General features: G+C 38.7%; 1 protein-coding gene across 12 annotated transcripts in view; it reads left to right on the top strand.

The window, feature by feature from the left end:
* RNLS (renalase, FAD dependent amine oxidase) overlaps positions 1 to 17,476 on the top strand; it is a 296,512-nt gene that overhangs the window by 127,961 nt on the left and 151,075 nt on the right. For 8 of the 12 annotated variants that reach the window (XM_048856446.2, XM_075130932.1, XM_048856445.2 and 5 more), the window contains one exon: positions 646 to 821. In XM_048856446.2, coding sequence (XP_048712403.1) covers positions 646 to 821 — 176 coding nt within the window. Of the gene's footprint in view, positions 1 to 645; positions 822 to 15,664; positions 16,016 to 17,476 lie in introns of those variants that run through there. The other 4 variants (XM_048856447.2, XM_048856448.2, XR_012669383.1 and 1 more) reach the window with 3 other exon arrangements.

The following is a 17,476-nucleotide window of genomic DNA, read 5'->3' as shown; positions in this document are numbered from 1 at the left end:
ATACACACTTGTGCATAATTCAGAATGAGCAGCAAATAACTTGACATCTCTGCAGAGATGAAAACCCAGGCTCAAACTGTATATCTATCAAACTAAGTCATGGTATTAAACCCTAATAAAGAAGAACATTCTGCACTAACAAGTGAAGTTGTTAGTATTGCTGGCCTGATTTCGTACATGGTCTGCTTAACTTAAAGACCTCCGTTTCACTTCCCACTGTAGTAAATGGATGTCTACATCATAAATGGTACCTTACCTAGATATATCTGCTCAATATAGGCAAAAAATCTTCGGAGGGGGGGTCACAAAAAACCTTGGGGGAACAAGAGTGTGCATCCAATAACTTGAGGGAGGAACTGAATCCACTTTGAAAATGTAGCCTTAAGTGTCTACACTATGTGTCTGAGTCTCTCCTAAAGATACATTGAATAACTTTTAGTAGTAAGGATGGTGGCTGGTACCTGTAAGGTATTCTGTTTAGTTTCATTTTAGGCAGACTGACATCCATGACATCTATTATCAATTTCCACAACTAAGTTTTTAAATGTAGGAGCAGTGTAACCAGTCCTTAGTTCAGTTGATTCAGTGAAAGTTTTGGGGTTATTTTTGAAAGCAGTTGTCTTTCCTTCTGTGTCACCCATGCAGAGTCTTCCGAATTTGGGCCATCTGTTGTTGTGCACACCAGTGTACCATTTGGAATTGCACATCTAGAATGGGATAAGGAAAAGGTGCAGCCGATAATCCTGGATCAGCTGGAAAATATTATGCCAGGTCTGCCTAAACCAACTAGCATCAAGTGCCAGAAGTGGAGATACTCTCAGGTAATTATCTATCATAAAGAATGATCTGTGAGTAACAGAGAGGCCATCATATTACAGCTTACTCTGAAGAAAACGATGTTATAATATTGAGCTCTTGTATATCTGTACAATCAATTTGTAGACTGCTTTACAATCAGTCATTCTGGATGAAAGCTACTATATGGATATATGGGCACTGCCATTTTACAGGTATACTGTATCCACTGTATACAGGACTCTTAAAGCTAAGTGCATTATCAACTATCCACAGGTTTACAGAGAGTAAGTAGGTTAAAATCTGATTATGAAGGATAATCAGTATCCATAATGCATTCATCCATAGTTAAACATCTACATAAAGAATACGGCAAAATAATTTTCACAAGCTGGGTGTGGGGTGGGTGGGTTGAACTACTGAACATTTTTAGCATTTTTTATCCCTTTTGTACAAAGAATAAAGTTACCCAGAGTTCACTATATGTGAAAGTAGGGCATGTTGTAAGGGGTACAGCAAGGAAATAATTCAGCAGCCCTTTTCTCATGGACCCATGCATTTCAACAAGATTTTTGCTGTATTATTTAATATAGTAACTCAACCTGCCTTTTCCAGGTGTTGGTGAATAGGTGATAGTATTAGCAAAATTCCCAACCTACTGCTGAGAAGCAAATACTCCCAGTGTATTTGGCCCAGTTCTGTTTGCCAGTACATGAAAATTAAACGTAAAGTAAGTTATCTTAGGGAAAATAACAGAAAAATGTGGATATTTTAAATGTCTCAAAAAAACCCCAAAGGAAACGGTTAGTAATTTCCGAAAGCACTGAAATATACAGTATGTCGATGTTTACTCAGAACCTCTTAAGTTAAATGACATTGGCAAAATTAAACCTGGACATTCATGCAAAATGTTTACTTAAAGTAGTTAGTTACTTCAAAGGTTTTTACTTTCTATGAAATCTGCAAAAGTGACTGTAAAGGACTGGTTGTAAGTTCTGTTCATGTTACACTGGCTTGCAACCAAGTTTAAGAATCTGGCCTAGTTGGTAACATTTTTTCATTTGCTATAAGCTACATATACAAAAACATATTTGCCAAGTCAGCTCCCAGTTCACAATGTTTTTAAAAATAAATTGTGTAGCTAGGAACTTAACATAGTTTCATATTTTTCTTGAAAATCATTTGTTACTTTTATTTAGAAACGTGTTTTATACATTTTCTTTGCTTTTTTGTGTTAATAAACATCTCTCAATTTTTTTTAAATAAAAACATTCAGGATATCCAAACCCTAGGACAAAACATTGTTACATGGATTCAAATTCCTGAAAACCATTTACACTGAAAATACTCATGGAGTTCTCTGATTAGTAATCATTTAATATTATTTTATTAATTCCCACAGTGCCTATCATTATGGCAGCTAGGTAATTTAATTACCATGTTTATTATTATAGTTGATAATTCCGATTACAATAACACCCAACATGCCAATAGCATGCTGCATGCTTTAAGTCAGAAGCATGATCCCTGTCCCAGAGAGTGAAGAGAGACCTTGATTGTGCAGTAAGCGCAGTGCAGGCTTCTGGATCCTGCTCATATGAATTCCATTACAGAATCAAGACCAGAAGAGATAGTCACTAGACAAAGGCACTCAAAACAGGAGGTGAGGACTGACTTTAGTACACATGTTGTTAATAGGTTCATAGATTTTTTAAGACAGAAGGGACTATTAGATCATCTAGTCTTGTATAACACGGATCATTCAGTTTCACCCCTTTGCCCCTGCATTGAGCCCAGTAACTTCTGTTTGACTAACTCCAGAAAGGTATCCAGTCTTGATTTGAAAACATCAAGACATGGAGAATCTACCACTTCTCTTGGTAGTTTTGTCCAAAGGTTAGTCACCCTCACAGTTAAAATTTATGCCATATTTCTCATTTTGAATTTGTCTGGCTTTAATGTCCAGCCATTAGGTTCTTGTTCAGCCTTTCTCTGCTAGATTAAATAGCTTTCTACTGGCTGGTATTTTCTCTTCGGGAAGATACTTATAGATTTTAATAGTTCCTTTTCAGTCTTCTTTTTGATAAAGATTAAACTCTTTAAGTCTCTCACTCTAAGGCATTTTCTCCAGCCCTTGAATCATTTTTTTGGCTCTTTTCTTCACTCTCTCCAGTTTTTCAACATCTTTTTTAAAATGTAGACACAAGAACTGGGTACAGTATTCCAGTATTGGTCTCACAGATGCTGTGTACAGAGGTAAAATCATCTCCAAACTCCTATGTCCTACTCTCCTGTTTATACATCCTCATTAGCCTTTTCCCCACAGCATCACACTGGGAGCTCATGTTGAGTTGCTGTCCACTATAATCCTTAATATAATTAATAAATTATTTTAGTTAAGTATAATAAATTAGATAATGTATTAATAATCTAATTTTATTTAGATTCTTCTCTTCTACATTATCTGATGTCTATCTAGTTCTCACTTCGAGTGGAGGGGTATGGTTTGAGGGGCTATTTAGATTAGGTGTGCTTTAAAGAAAGACAGGTGGAGACATGGTGACTGGATCAAGGAAGAGCTCACAAAACAAAACCAGCTGTTGAGCTAAACAAAATAAATCCATCTTCCATTGCATTATTACAATAGAATGCTATTGTAGCATATTTTGCAAACTTCATTTAATTGTGTTCATACATCACAGTGCTCTTAATTGTAATATTCTGTTTAACTGCTATATGATGGAGTTTTATCATGGGGCTGTTGGTGGTATAGATCCATATGTATTGTGTATGGTGTAATTCTGGTTTATTTCACCATGAGAATGTGTATTAAGTAAAGGACTAAAAAAAGGCAGTTAATTTCATGGTACTGAATAGAATTAACAAGTACATTCTCCAAGATAATTTATACCTTGTGAGCCCTTGCAAAATGCGTTTTCCGTGAGGGTCAGATTTTTTTGGGGAGGTGATAAAATCCACACACACTGCTAAATATTTTATATAGAATGAAACAATAACAATTATTTTATAATAATGGACCTTACTTTGCATAATAGGCTCTTTTTCTCATCTTTCTAAAATACTGTATTTTGCCATTATCTTTTCTATGTCCGGAATTTGTCCATTTTTCAGTAATTAAAAATTAAACCACAACATAAATGCTATTATATGCTCTGCCCATTTTTTAGAAGTTGCTAGATTCAAAGATATAAAGTCCCTAAACAATTTACAACTCTACTCACTCCCCTCTCAACATCCAGTGACAGATGGTTTCACTCACAAGCCATAGCCTTCTCTCCAATCACCAATCATTTCAACCATTCCCTTTCTCATTTTATACAGTTCAATAATTTTTATATTGTTTCCCTGTAATTTTAATAGATATAACAAGAACTCTGATATTATCATGACTTCTCTTTTAGCGTTCTACAGTAGTTAAGTTTTCATTCTCAGGCTGAAATTGGAGCCTAATGTTTCTGGTATCAAAAAATTTTTAAAATACATGTTTTGTTCATGTAAATGCTGCAGAGTGACAGCAATTTTTTTAAAAAATGAAAAAAGGCTCACTGGGTTGGATTTTCTGGATGAGACCAGGGTTTTAATCTTTGATCAAACAAAAAGTATGTCATTAAAACCAAAGGACTATATCAAGCATACCCACTTTTAGGCATGCTCTTGACCTTGGCAATTGAAATACTCAGGATAAGTTTCAAGAGAAGATATAAACAGGACCAGTACAAAACAAACTCATTTATTTCAACACCTTTTTAGTTTATATCGCCATTTCATAGGAAGAATTATCATGAGACTTTAACATACTAGGAGAATGTAGAGAACTCTCAAATTTGAAAATAATGTTGACATAAAACTGAGCTATTATCTTGATAAAACTCCATCCCTATATCAGAAGGAGGGCCCCATACAAATAATCACTACTCAAATTAAATACCTGAGTACAGAACTCACTAATTTCCTTAAAATTAGCTTTATTTTAAATTATGATAAGCTGCTGCCACCAAAGCAAAAGGAAATAGAAAGATATATGGGTCTTCTCCGTGACTCTTTTAGGCAGGATTTGTCCTGCTTGTTAATTAAATACAGCAGTTATGTCTTTCATATGGGCCAAACACAATCCAGGATTAAAATGAAGACATTACAATTACCCATAGAGGATGAGGGATTAGTGCTTCCAAACTTTGACTGATACTACTTAGCAGCACAGCTGCACTTCTGTATCCCATGGTTTAATTATGATAAGACTATATTAGCATCTAGAATCAAAGACTTCCCTATTCAGGATGTCTCTTTGATAGAGTCGCTTTACATGAGGGGTGCGGGGGTGTGGAGAATAGCCTACACAATATGGCTAGAGGATGGCTTTGATGACCGCTTTCTGGGCAGTGTCTTTTAAAAAAGTCCAGAAATGTCCAGCATTGTTACATGCAGAATGGGGTGACTTACAAATATGGACCTCAAATATATTGTTTTGATTAAAATATACAGATTCAAATGATCACCTTGTCTCATTTGATCAATGCAAAGTCATATTTAAAAGGTTGAATGCTCACCGTTCTCTCATCATTTACAAATTAGAAACAAAAAAAATTCACAAGGGGAAAATGAAAGATTGAATGAGCAACATACACAGCCTGTTCCCCTACTAGCCCTTCCTCCATTGTTTATGCTCGATGACATTGACCTATTAGAAAAACTTCGAAATAACTACTGACCTGAATGGAAACATGATCTCTGGCAGGGTATACAGTACACAGACCAGACTAAATTATTTCTCGTGTTTAATATTAGATGATGGATTATAATTTGCTGCAAATTCCCCTTAAAGAGTTGCCTCCTGAAAGGAAGGTGCTTTTCTAACCTGCTAATAATGTAAAACACAAAAGGATGGGGTTTTCTTTTGTAGTTGGTCCACATTGGAAAATACTGGAGGTATTCTATGCCATAAGGTGTTTACATAACAGAGGGTTGGATGGATGCATTATAAATGCAGCTCATACTCATCATCATATTCTTTTCAGTGTCTATGAATAATTGAGCTTGTTAGTGCTTTTTTTAATTCCTCCTAATTGGTCAAAAGTGTAAAAGTGACGCAGATTTGGTTGCAATGGGGGAAAAAAAGTTACCCAATAGTGAGATGTTCTTTACTTTTTTAATTGTTTAGATATTTTACTTTTATATTTTTCTATTTTTGTTAAGGGCATGTTAATACTGTTGATGATATTACTTAATATTGTTGGGCTTTTGTCCCCATTAAGCCCATGATTTGGTCATCCAACTTTGATCCTTAATTTGACCCATAGCATTCTACATCGGCGTGATTACTATGTACATTCTCTCCCCCCACACACTTATTCTATTTGCTCAGTTAAGACACGTCCAATGAGAATTATATTCTGCAGAGTATTCATTTCTCTTCCTGTTAATTACTGAGTTAGTATATGTGACCTTCTGTTGTCAGCAGCAAATAAAAAAACATAAGGGGTGAAGTTCTGATCATACTGAAGTCAAAGAGCACAGATCCCATTGATTTCAGTGGGGCCAGGATTTCACTAATAAACTGGAGCTTACAATTGTACTCCAAGGTAACCTGGGTCAACCAAAACACATTTTTGATCCAAGAGAGTTTAGACAGTCAAGAAATGATGGAGGGGAAAATTGCATCTTTCACTTTTTTCCTCCTTAATCTCTAGCATTATTTTCCTCATTTCTACCTTGTTATCTCCCAAACTTCTGTTGTTCTTTGTTTTTCTTTTATTTGTCTCTCTCTGGATTATTTTCTTTTTCAACTCCTCCAGTCTTATTTTTCCTTCCCTCCCTCCTTTCTCTGGCTACTTTTTTCCCACGCTCCTCCTCTGTCTGTTTCTGTCATCAACTTCCAACACAGTTCTTATCTTCTTTATTCCCTCTCCCTTCTCTTCCGGCTTGATTTCACTTATTTTAAGTCCACGCTGCCACTCCTGCATTAGCTCTTACAGTGCTGAATAACTGCTATCAGCTGCTTTGAGAAGTAACAATTTCATACAATACGGACATTCAATCTTGTCACATACAATGGAAACGTGTTAGAACAAGGTGTAAAAATGTGAAGCATGGTTTAAAAAACCATCATGGTCTTTTACTATGTTGTTTAACACATTAATACCATTAGTCAAGTTTTCCTGGCATAAAACACATTACCAAAAATAAACCCTCTTTCCCCCTCCATGAATTCCAAGTACCTTGAAATTAATAGACACTGACTAAATGAAATTTTAAAAACATTTTATTTCAGTAAGTGTTGGCATCATCTGGATTCTCCCACTGACATGGTCATTTTAAATTGGATTTTCCCTGCAAGGTTGCCAATTTTAAACTCCCCAAATATTCTATTGAGTTGTTTTTTTTTATCAATTGGTGTATTATATAGGATTAGGAAAAGAGGTTTATGGGTTTCTATTACTGGGATACTGAGGAGCAGCTGCATAGATTTAATATTATCAGTGGAGGAAACTGGGCAATGATTGAACCAATGCTCTGTAGCTATACCCTATTTGATGTTTCAATGTTACAGACATTTCCTGCTTTGCAAGATTTGCCATCTGAACTCTTAAATGTTATAGTACGTTTATGTGAAGACTGATTAAGTCATTTTTTAGTTAACGCTTTTTGTGGCACATCTCCCATCATGCACTGAATCTCATCTTTTGAAGGGATTTCCTCTTGTCTTCTACAGTGCAGCCTTGGGAGAAGTATACGGATGTTTAGATGTCTGTGGGTACTAATTATAGTCTGTACGGAATGGGAACTGGACACCTAACTGCCCTTTGTGCCTTTGAAAGTTTCCCCAAAAATATTTTGTGGTATCACTGACATCATTTAAACATTTGGAACCTTTTTAAAAGCTGAGAGTATTGGCTATGCATGGGATTTCTTTTTAAAAAAAACTGCTCCCTTGAATATACTCTGCTGCATCTCAGTGAATAGTTGTGTCTTCTTCCTTGGCATAGCATAGTTGTGTTTTCATTATAGGGGAAACTAAGATGCCTACTCTTCTCTCCATGTACTAGAATTTCCACTAAAATTAACTGGAGTAACCTGCGTATGTAAGGGCAGAATTGGACCCTACAATTTCTAGCCTTTCATATATGGGCATGGTGGTATGCTGAGACACTGAAATTAAAAGGGAGTTGTAGTTTTACACATACAGGTAGAATTGGGGCTTTAGTGAGGAACGTATTTGATTATTTTTTTACCAAAGCATTCACTTCTGCAATTATGTGCTCTTTTAATCGTGTTCTGATAGTTAAGTGACAGAAGTAATACACGTTTAGAAAAAAATAGTCATCCCAGTGTTAAAGAAGGCAAATGTGCTTTGCTATACAAGGATGCTTTAAAAAGAAAAAACAAATAACCCAATCTAGATTTAAAGACTGCAGATTGAGCCTGCAAAGCTTGGTACTTAGAAAAAACATCTTTTTATTTGATCTGGAAGTGACTGAGACACAATGAATCTGGAATCTCATAATGCCATTTTTATAGTCACTTTTCAGAGTAGAACCACAATTTCCCTAGCTAAGCTATATTTATTTGATGGACAGTAAACTAAGGGGCTGAAATTGTGGCTTTTCTGATAAAGCTTTCAGAAGCCCTTTTGTGTCAGAATTTTCCCTCCCCACTTTGATAACTGTACCAAGACACACTATACCTGCATAAATACCTTTATGCTGATGTAACTGCCCTCACTAGAAGGTTGCACCTATTTAACAAATTCAGGTATTTTACTGATTTAGTTAAATCAATGCAAAAACTCTATGGACCCTTTGTTTGGACAGTTATTTGCCCTTCAAAGCAGTTGCTAATCACAATAAATTGTAACAAGGCACATTTATATTGCTAGGAATGATCAGTGTGGCTTGGTGACTAGAGGCTTAGACTGGGACTCAGGTGACATGAGTTCTATTCCTGGCTCTGCTGAGTGACTAGGGGCAAGTCACAATACCTCGGGTTGCCTCAGTTTTCCCATCTATAAAATGTGGATAATGACACTGAACTCCTCTGTAAAGTTCTTTGAGACCTACTGATGAAAAGTGCTGCATAAGAACTATGTATTATTATATTTATTATGTATAAATTCTGTGTTAGTTTCCTTGACCTCTTCACTCCTTATATTGTTCTTTTCCTATAATCCTGAAGACCTTCAGTACCTCCCAGCTAGAGAAAATTACCATATGATCCAGTGATAGATGGTTACCATATATATAAATATATTCTGGTGTTTATATTCTTTGGATTTCTGCTTTGTGAGACGAGACAGGTTATTAGGACATAGGTGAGATCTTATCCTTCTTTGTTTGCATAACCCAGCGTGATTCTTGTCTTAAAGCATTTCAGTGTGCTGCGGTAGTTTGTGGGTTTTTTTGCCTTATGGTATTGGTTGAAGTTTACATTTTTATTAATTTTTAAGTAAAAACAATATACAGTACCAGGACTGTCAGTCATGAGTCCCCAATGTGATGAATACAGTATAGTAACAGATGATGAAGATTGTTGCAGGCACTCAGTAGGGATAGTAGAAAATCTGCATCCAATATCTCTACCTAGAGTGGACTTCTAACAGATTGGAGCCCATCATGTGGGTTATAAATATATAATTAACTATAGCTCTTTCTTGATCCTCTTTCCGCAGTGACAGATAACCAAACCTGCTCAGTGAAAATAAAAGTTCAGCTTATTTTAGTTTAATATTTGGCTAGGGGAAAACTGAGAAGGTTCATTAATCTACGTTCTCTAAGAAGATATTGATAAGAGTACTGAAAGCTTTAGAAACAGTACTATAATGCCAACAGAAACTACTATATGTAGAAATGCTCCAACAGAGTGACAAGCATGGAGCCCCCTATTTGTGTGGGGGGATACAGTGAGCTGCAATTTAGGAAACCTAGGTTCAAGAATATGCTTGGGCTCCTAGACTATAGGCAGCAGAGATGAAAGTTTATAGAAGTGTCTCATTTGATTTGCAGTGTACTGCTCTGGGGAATGAGAAGGGTAGTTCAGATATATTCTAAAGCACATAACAAAAACATACACTGGACATTTATTAAGGATCTGCTGTCTAAACCTCAGGCAATAAAGAATTAAGGCTGCCACTCTGTCCATAATCTGCTGTACTGGGCTATATGTTAAAGAGATTGAAAGCGAGTCATTTTTCCTGAATAATATGCCTATCAGACATCCAGCTGTGTGTGAGTGACCCTTCTCGCTAATGTAAGAAGCCATGCCTAGCCCTCTTCCTCAAGAGGATTGGTTATTGTAACGCACAGTTTCTGAGGGAGGGACTAAAAATGAGGAAGGACTGAAGAGAGAAAGGAGAAATTATGTGGGAACAAGAGTGGTTCCTAGGAGTCCAGTTCCCATCTTTGCTCTCAGGGGACAGCAAACAAACCTCACTCAGCCCATTTGGGTAGATGCCATTCTACTGATAATGGCAATAATAAGGATTTTATAATACCTCTCAGGTAGGGCCCCAGGCCACAGTTCTGAATTGATAGTATTACATATATGAGCCCAAAATTGTAATTTTCTTTCTCAAGATGTTGAGAGATTCTAGCCACTCATGGGATACATAAAGCAGGGGCTGTAGAGAAGAGACTGGGTGAGCCCACCCTACCTTCACATTCCTTAAATCCCATACCTTGCACTTCCGGAACCTGGACTAAGGGAGAAAATGTTGGTGCATTGATTGGTGGAGGAAACCCAAAAAAGGTATAGGTGGGGCAGGCTTTCTGCGGTGGCTGGTGGTCTGGGGACAGACTTTTTATTTACTTAATACTGGCGATATACTCAGCACTGAACAAGGCACAAAGCTAAAGACTGTTGCTGTCCTGGTATGCTGTGCATCTGAAATACAAACACTCGGAAGGAAAGATGCACTGTGAAGACCAGAGGAGGGAATAACTTAGATTGGTGATTATTATTATGGGGGTGCAACACACTGCAGCTTGTGTGCAGTCCTCAGCATCCCTGGGAACATTCTGTGCCTCTGTTCTCTGCAGGCAGATTGCCTGCAGAGACTGCCATTAGTGCAGTGCCCCTCTGCATACCCCTTGAGCAGCTGTGGCTTTAAAAGCTACAATCTGGCCCTACATTACATTTCAGGGCAAAGCAAATTTTTTCAGCCAAGTGAGCCCATCAATATGGGGTTTTTTAACGGTCTTACAGATCCCTAACTACACTGGCAGTAGCAGATGTCACTATAATACAGTGCATGATTCATTATCTACTGTATTCTTTGCCATCCAGAGAGGCTGCTTTTATCTGGGCTTGTTTTTCGTAGGTTTGGAGGGGCGGGGGGGTTAAGAGATGGAATGGAGTGAAATCAACTGGCTACACGATGTTGTGGCTTAAAACAGTTTCATAAAAGCAGATTCCTTCTGTTATTACAAAGCTAAAGCTGCTGCATGGCCATATTCTGTAAGTGATTTGTAGTGTACTGTACCCCATGGTTTGTTTGAACCATAGCCATGAAAGGAAAATAACCCATACTAATGCAGATGAAAGCCCTACTGAGAATTCACCAATTTACCACATCACCAGTTCTTAGCTGTGGGTCACCATTACAAGGTGAATTACTAGAGTCTGGCAAGGGATTTCAGTCAAAATTCGCACATTTAAAACAAATGTCAGACTGCTTCATAGTATGCAGCTGCAAGGACCCAGGCTGAGAGACAGGGAATGTGAAAAATCACTTCCTCCTCCTACTGCTGCTCTCATCACTCCTCCCAACTCATGCCATGAGGAGCTCCAGGAGAAAAGCAGGCTGCAGGTACCGTTTAAGGATAGTACAGGCTGCCTGGGCACCAAAGAAGCTGATGCACATAACAATCAGTTGGCTCCACACCATCCTTCAATAGCGCCACCTCTCCAACCAGAACCTAGGAAGAGGGAGGAAATAGTACTCCTGTATGCAGCACCCATTAGCACCCCAACCCAGCTTTCCCTAAGCCCCCTATTAGCTGTGGTCCATCCAATCAATCACTCTTCCGTAAGTATTTCACTGTCCTACACATGTAGGAGACAAACATTATTATAGGACTTGATCCAAATCCCACTGAAAGATTCCTATAGATTTCAGTGGGCTGTGGATCAGACCTACAGACTTCACAGTCATTTTCACAGCAAATAACTATTACCAATACTTTGTGTCTATGTGCCTATACTGCAAATGATCATTGCCCCTCCCCCCCCCCAAAATACCTATTTTATAATAAAAAAATATTTAAAGGTAATGAAACACGAGAGAGAGAGCACTGTATAGACAAAAAAGAACATTCACTGACTATCACAAGACATTGAAAATTTAGAATCTGGGCGGATTCCTATGCAGGATTGTAATATGACAATTTTACAAATAGTGAAGAGAGAGCAAACAAAAAGAGAAGGAACGTGGGTGGTGGGAATGGAGAGCAAATTCTATAAAACAGGTAAAAGCAATGCCATATGTCGGGGTGGCCAACCTGTGGCTCCGGAGCCACATTCAGCTCTTCAGAAGTTAATATGCGGCTCCTTGTCTAGGCACCATCTCTGGGGCTGGAGCTACAGGTGCCAACTTTCTAATGTGCCGGGGGGTGCTCCCTGCCCGACCCCTGGCTCTGCCACAGGCCCTGCCCCCACTTCACCCCTTCCCATGCCCTCCCCTGACCCTGCAGTGCCCTCCCTCTTCCCCCCCAGAGCCTCCTCCATGCCACGAAACAGCTGATCGGGAGGTGCGGGGAAGGAGGGGGAGGTGCTGCAGCAGGCTGCTGACATATTACTGTGGCTCTTTGGCAATGTACATTGGTAAATTCTGGCTCCTTTTCAGGCTCAGGTTGGCCACCCCGCCATATGTTAACATTATTTTCAAGTATTATAAAGTGTAGTAAAATATATACAGTGTGATAGAGAGATCTATATAATGTAAAGCATAACTGCTTATTCAGTTTTTTGCCCAGTGATGCATTCTATTTAATATGCAAAACTATTGCTCTTTAATCTTGCCAGAAAGTGTATATAGAAGTGTCATTCTTAAATTAGAATTACATTGCTGTTTCAGACATGCAAATATCAGATGGATCATTATGAAGGAATGTGCCATGGCTCGCATGGATAGCGTTGATCAGAAAATTGTGATGAAAAATAAATTTCAGTGAAAAATTGAAACAAAAATTTTCATAGTCAGAAAATAGGGGGAGGATGGAATCTTATCTGTACTCATGGCATTTCCCTCCCCCACTACTTCATCCCCACTATTTTCCAATGTGGGACACTTCAGTTGTGTATCATTTTTACATTTATGATACAAATGCTGATATTAATTCTTTGTTAATCTGTCATATTATATACATTTTTACAAAAATAAAAAGTGTAAAGTTTTTTATGTTTGCCAGTCTTTGTGATAAGAAAATATAAAATAATGCAGCATCACGAGTGATAAGTAGTATCTTCATCTGTAACTGATGTTAAGACAAATGTGTCCTATGAGGTCTGTGTGTTTTCCCAACAGCATCCTTGACTGGTATCCCATTTTTCACCTGTTGCCAGAATAGCATTCTGTGGTTTACATTATGTACAGTACAACTACATGGTTGTTTGAAGCTGCTGTCACTTATAAGTAACACCTCTGCTTGCCTCAGGGATGGTTTTGTATACTCCAGAGGGAGTTTGCATCCACCTCTCCTCAGTTAGAAAAGAGTTTAGTCCAATGCAGATAAGGGAAGTAAAAAAGTTGAAAGTGCCATGGAGATCCTCACATATATTATTATTTATTTCTCAGTACCATAAAAATACACAACACTTTATGATGCAGATGAAGAAAGATTGTAAATAAGCATGTTTAAGGTTTCTAAACTAGTTGGACATGAGAAAGTGAGATGAAGATGCCCTTTTAATAATTCAGTGTAGTTTCTTTTATCTGTGCTGGAAGTTTGTTAAACTCTAGACAGAAAGTTTGAACTGTTGACATAGATCTGTGGTTCTAGCCTTTTAAAGAGACTGGACAAATTCCATATCTATAAACATGTAAACAGTTATTGCCATTTGCATCAGTGTTTGTGCTGGTCTCTGCTCCGTTTGTTTATATTACTCTGTGTTTCGGTAAACAGGCCTATAGATGCTAAAATAAGTACCTTGGGAATTCCACAGAACAGCCTTTTCCCAAAAAAGAACACACAATGAACAAGTTAGAAACACATGTGAGCCACATTCCACCCTAGATTTCAGAGTAGCAGCCCGTGTTAGTCTGTATCCGCAAAAAGAAAAGGAGGACTTGTGGCACCTTAGAGACGAACTAAATTTGTTAGTCTCTAAGGTGCCACAAGTATTCCACCCTAGGTTACATGCACATGACTCCTCACTATTTACAAGGTTCTCAGGTCCATTCTGACTTGCCCAGGTCAAAGCACGGCTATGGAACCAAATTTTTTATCTCAGATACACATGGGGAGTTAAAGGGAGATTCATGCATGTCTCTGTATTTAGCCCATTTATGTCAAATTAGTAGGTTCTGGGATGGCAGTGTGTATAGAAGCCTGCATCAGCCAACATGCTGAAATGGCTTATACCACAAACATTCATTCATACCAAAGGGCAATTCTGACCTTAGGTTTTAGAAATGTGACTAGACTCTTTGACATGCTATACAAATAATATCTAACTAGTTGCCTGGTATTCTCTTTACAGTTTTCAGAAAATTAGTCTGCACATGCTATTGCAAATCCAAAAAGTCTCCCTTTTCTCTTGAATTGATTTTACAATTCTTTGAAGAGTGAGATATTTCTGCTCTTAATACTTAGTGCAGTTCTATCTCTGAAGACCACAGTCACAAGCAAACACACACATACACACACACTCCTAAGTATAGTATTTATTTGGCTGAAAGTACATTGATTTCTAAATAAAGGGATTGTATGGAATTATAGCAGTACCTGCTCATGCCCAGGACACAAAAGTCCAGAGGATGTCTCGGTTACAAATTTCTATTTGTAGTGGTGTTCGTAAGTGGCCATGAAAATTTTCTGCAGGTAGGAAACTAGCATGCAAGGATTCAGCCTAACTAGGGCGGAATTATTTTTGAAATATACAGTTTACTTTCTTTTCTTTTTTTAAGAGGGCCTATAAGAAGCTCTTACTTTAAAAAAATTAAATGAATGTTTATGCATTTGGGAGTCATATTACAGAATAATCTTAAGCATATTTACCCATTAGTCTACAAATCATAACAATCCTTAGCTCTTGTGTTTCACTGGTAGATCTCAAAGCACTTTACAAAGGAATGGTCAATTTTTGTAGTTGAGAAGAAAATGTCGTTTGTTTCTCACAATCAATTATTTGTCTTTTTCATGCATGATACAACCTCCCTGGATCATTCACAAGGCCTTTAGCCTGTCCATGTTTAAATCCCTCTTGTAGATCCACTTCAGCTGCACTTCCTAACAGTGAAACAAGTTGACATCTATGTAAATTGCTCACCATCATTCCCCTAACTTGCGTCTAATTGTCTCTGTCCTTTGAGCTCCTCTGAGCAGGGACCATCCCTCTTGATTATTTGGAAAACCCATAGCACATAATAAACATAATCATAAATAATTAATATTATAATAATGTGGGGAGGAGTATATGAATGATCTAAGGTCATAGCTAAGTGCTTCCTAAGGGCCAAATGGTCACTGGCACTACTTATGAGAGTAAGGTGATCATATAGTTTGGCTGTAAAGTATTTTCATGAGCAAAACCAAAATGTCAACATTGTGTGTGATATTTTGGCCCTTATTGCCAGACCCTGATACAGTATGCAGAGTAATAAATATTTGCTTATCCTTCTTCCCATATATATTTGCAGGTTACAAAAGCCATCCCCAGTTGTCCAGGACAAATGACTCTTCATATGAAACCTCTCCTGGTGTGTGGGGGCGATGGATTTACTCATTCCAACTTTGATGGGTGCATAGATTCTGCCATATGTATTGTGGAGGCTTTAAAGACTAATTTATGAAGCTGTTTACATATCATTTTAGTTCTATGGTGAATGTTACCATGATGTTAAATTTTAGTGTATTGTTGACCTGATTGGCCTACATTTTACTTTAGAAAAAGCATCAAAAATTGCTTATATCTGTTTGAATGGAAATAAATTTTGAGGACCCTGGAATTTTGCTGTTCTACGATAAAGGAAACTTTTCTGATGGCCTGATTCCACTATCTTTTTGCCCATTGATTTCATCTGGTGTTACAAGCTGAAAAGGTAAAAGATACTTTTGAAATGTCATACTGGGCAACGCAGTACCTTTAGAAAGGCCCCTAGGCATGTCTGAAAATTTTACCCTAGGAATACACAGTATTGTCAGCTCTTGATCTTTGCCCAAAACTCTCAATGAGACCCGTGCGTATAGGTGCTGGAACTGCGGGTGCTGCAGCAACCCCTGGCATGACGTGGTTTCCATTATAAACAGGGTTTACAGTTTGATTCAATGGCTCTCAGCACCCCCGCCATAAAAATTGTTCCAGCATCCCTCTGACTGGGAACCCAGCACACAGAACCTGTATAACAAGTGGCTGTAACAGTTACAAGCACACTTTTCAGATGTGGTTGCCAAAAGTTGAGCTGCTAAATCCATAGTTAGGTACCTAAATAAGTGCCCTTTTTTCCCCAGAGGTACTGAGTACCCAGCAACCCCCAGTGAAGTCAGTATTTTTGAAAAATCAGGCCATTTATTTAGGTGCCTAACCTGACTTGGGAGCCTAACTTTAGGCACCCATGTTTGAAAATCTTGGCCTACATCAAGAAGTTCTTCAGGAGCTATATAGTACATATTCAGAATAAAATCCTGTCCTTACTATCTGAAGTCATGGAGGTGACAGAGTAGAGTAATATCACCACCTAGTGTGTCCCCCAGATTAACCAATATGAACCAGCCCCCCCCCACATCTCAGAGGGACCCTACTACCACCAGGGGAGGGAGGGAACACACACAGCCCACAACAACTACAAACCATCCAGCACCAAGAAGGGGGTGGGGCATCACATGGGGGTTGGCCCTGCCTGCATGCTGTGGCAAGAGCCAACACGTTAGATTAGGACCCAGGCCAGCCCTGCAGGATAGGAGCTGCTGTGGGGTGAACATGGAGGAGGCTCACTCTCCAACACCCCCAGGGGCAGGACCTGATATCCCACACCCCACTGGGGGAACACACACAGCTCCAGTTGCCATACTGCATAGGGCCCAAAATTCTTTCACCCAGCACTGCCCCCAACCATCCAACATACATTTGATAGGTCATCCAGGTGCAGAGTGGAGTGAGTAAGGTTGATCACTGGGGCTCTGGAGACCATGGGGTGGGACACATCTCACTGCTCTTCTAAAAAGAAGCAGAATGTACTCACTGCCTAGAGTCAGCTGCATTACCCACTGGGCTAGTCAAGGATCTGAGTGTCTCTCCAAGGCAAAAGATCACGTCTGTGGGGCTATAGTGTGCCAGCCAGGGTAGTTGCTGCCTGCATGTCCCCATCACTGTCCTCATCCCTGCCCCCCACACTGTTACACTGCAATCCTACCATGCAGGCAAACAGTGGCTCCCTCTCCCCTCACTGACACACTTGTGCCGCACAGCGTTGGGCCCGAATGTAATAGAAAATCCAGCATCCAGTGCAAGA

Source organism: Caretta caretta, chromosome 7, assembly GCF_965140235.1.
Source record: "Caretta caretta isolate rCarCar2 chromosome 7, rCarCar1.hap1, whole genome shotgun sequence".
NCBI classification, from domain to species: domain Eukaryota; kingdom Metazoa; phylum Chordata; order Testudines; family Cheloniidae; genus Caretta; species Caretta caretta.
This window is presented reverse-complemented; position numbering and strand designations above follow the sequence as displayed.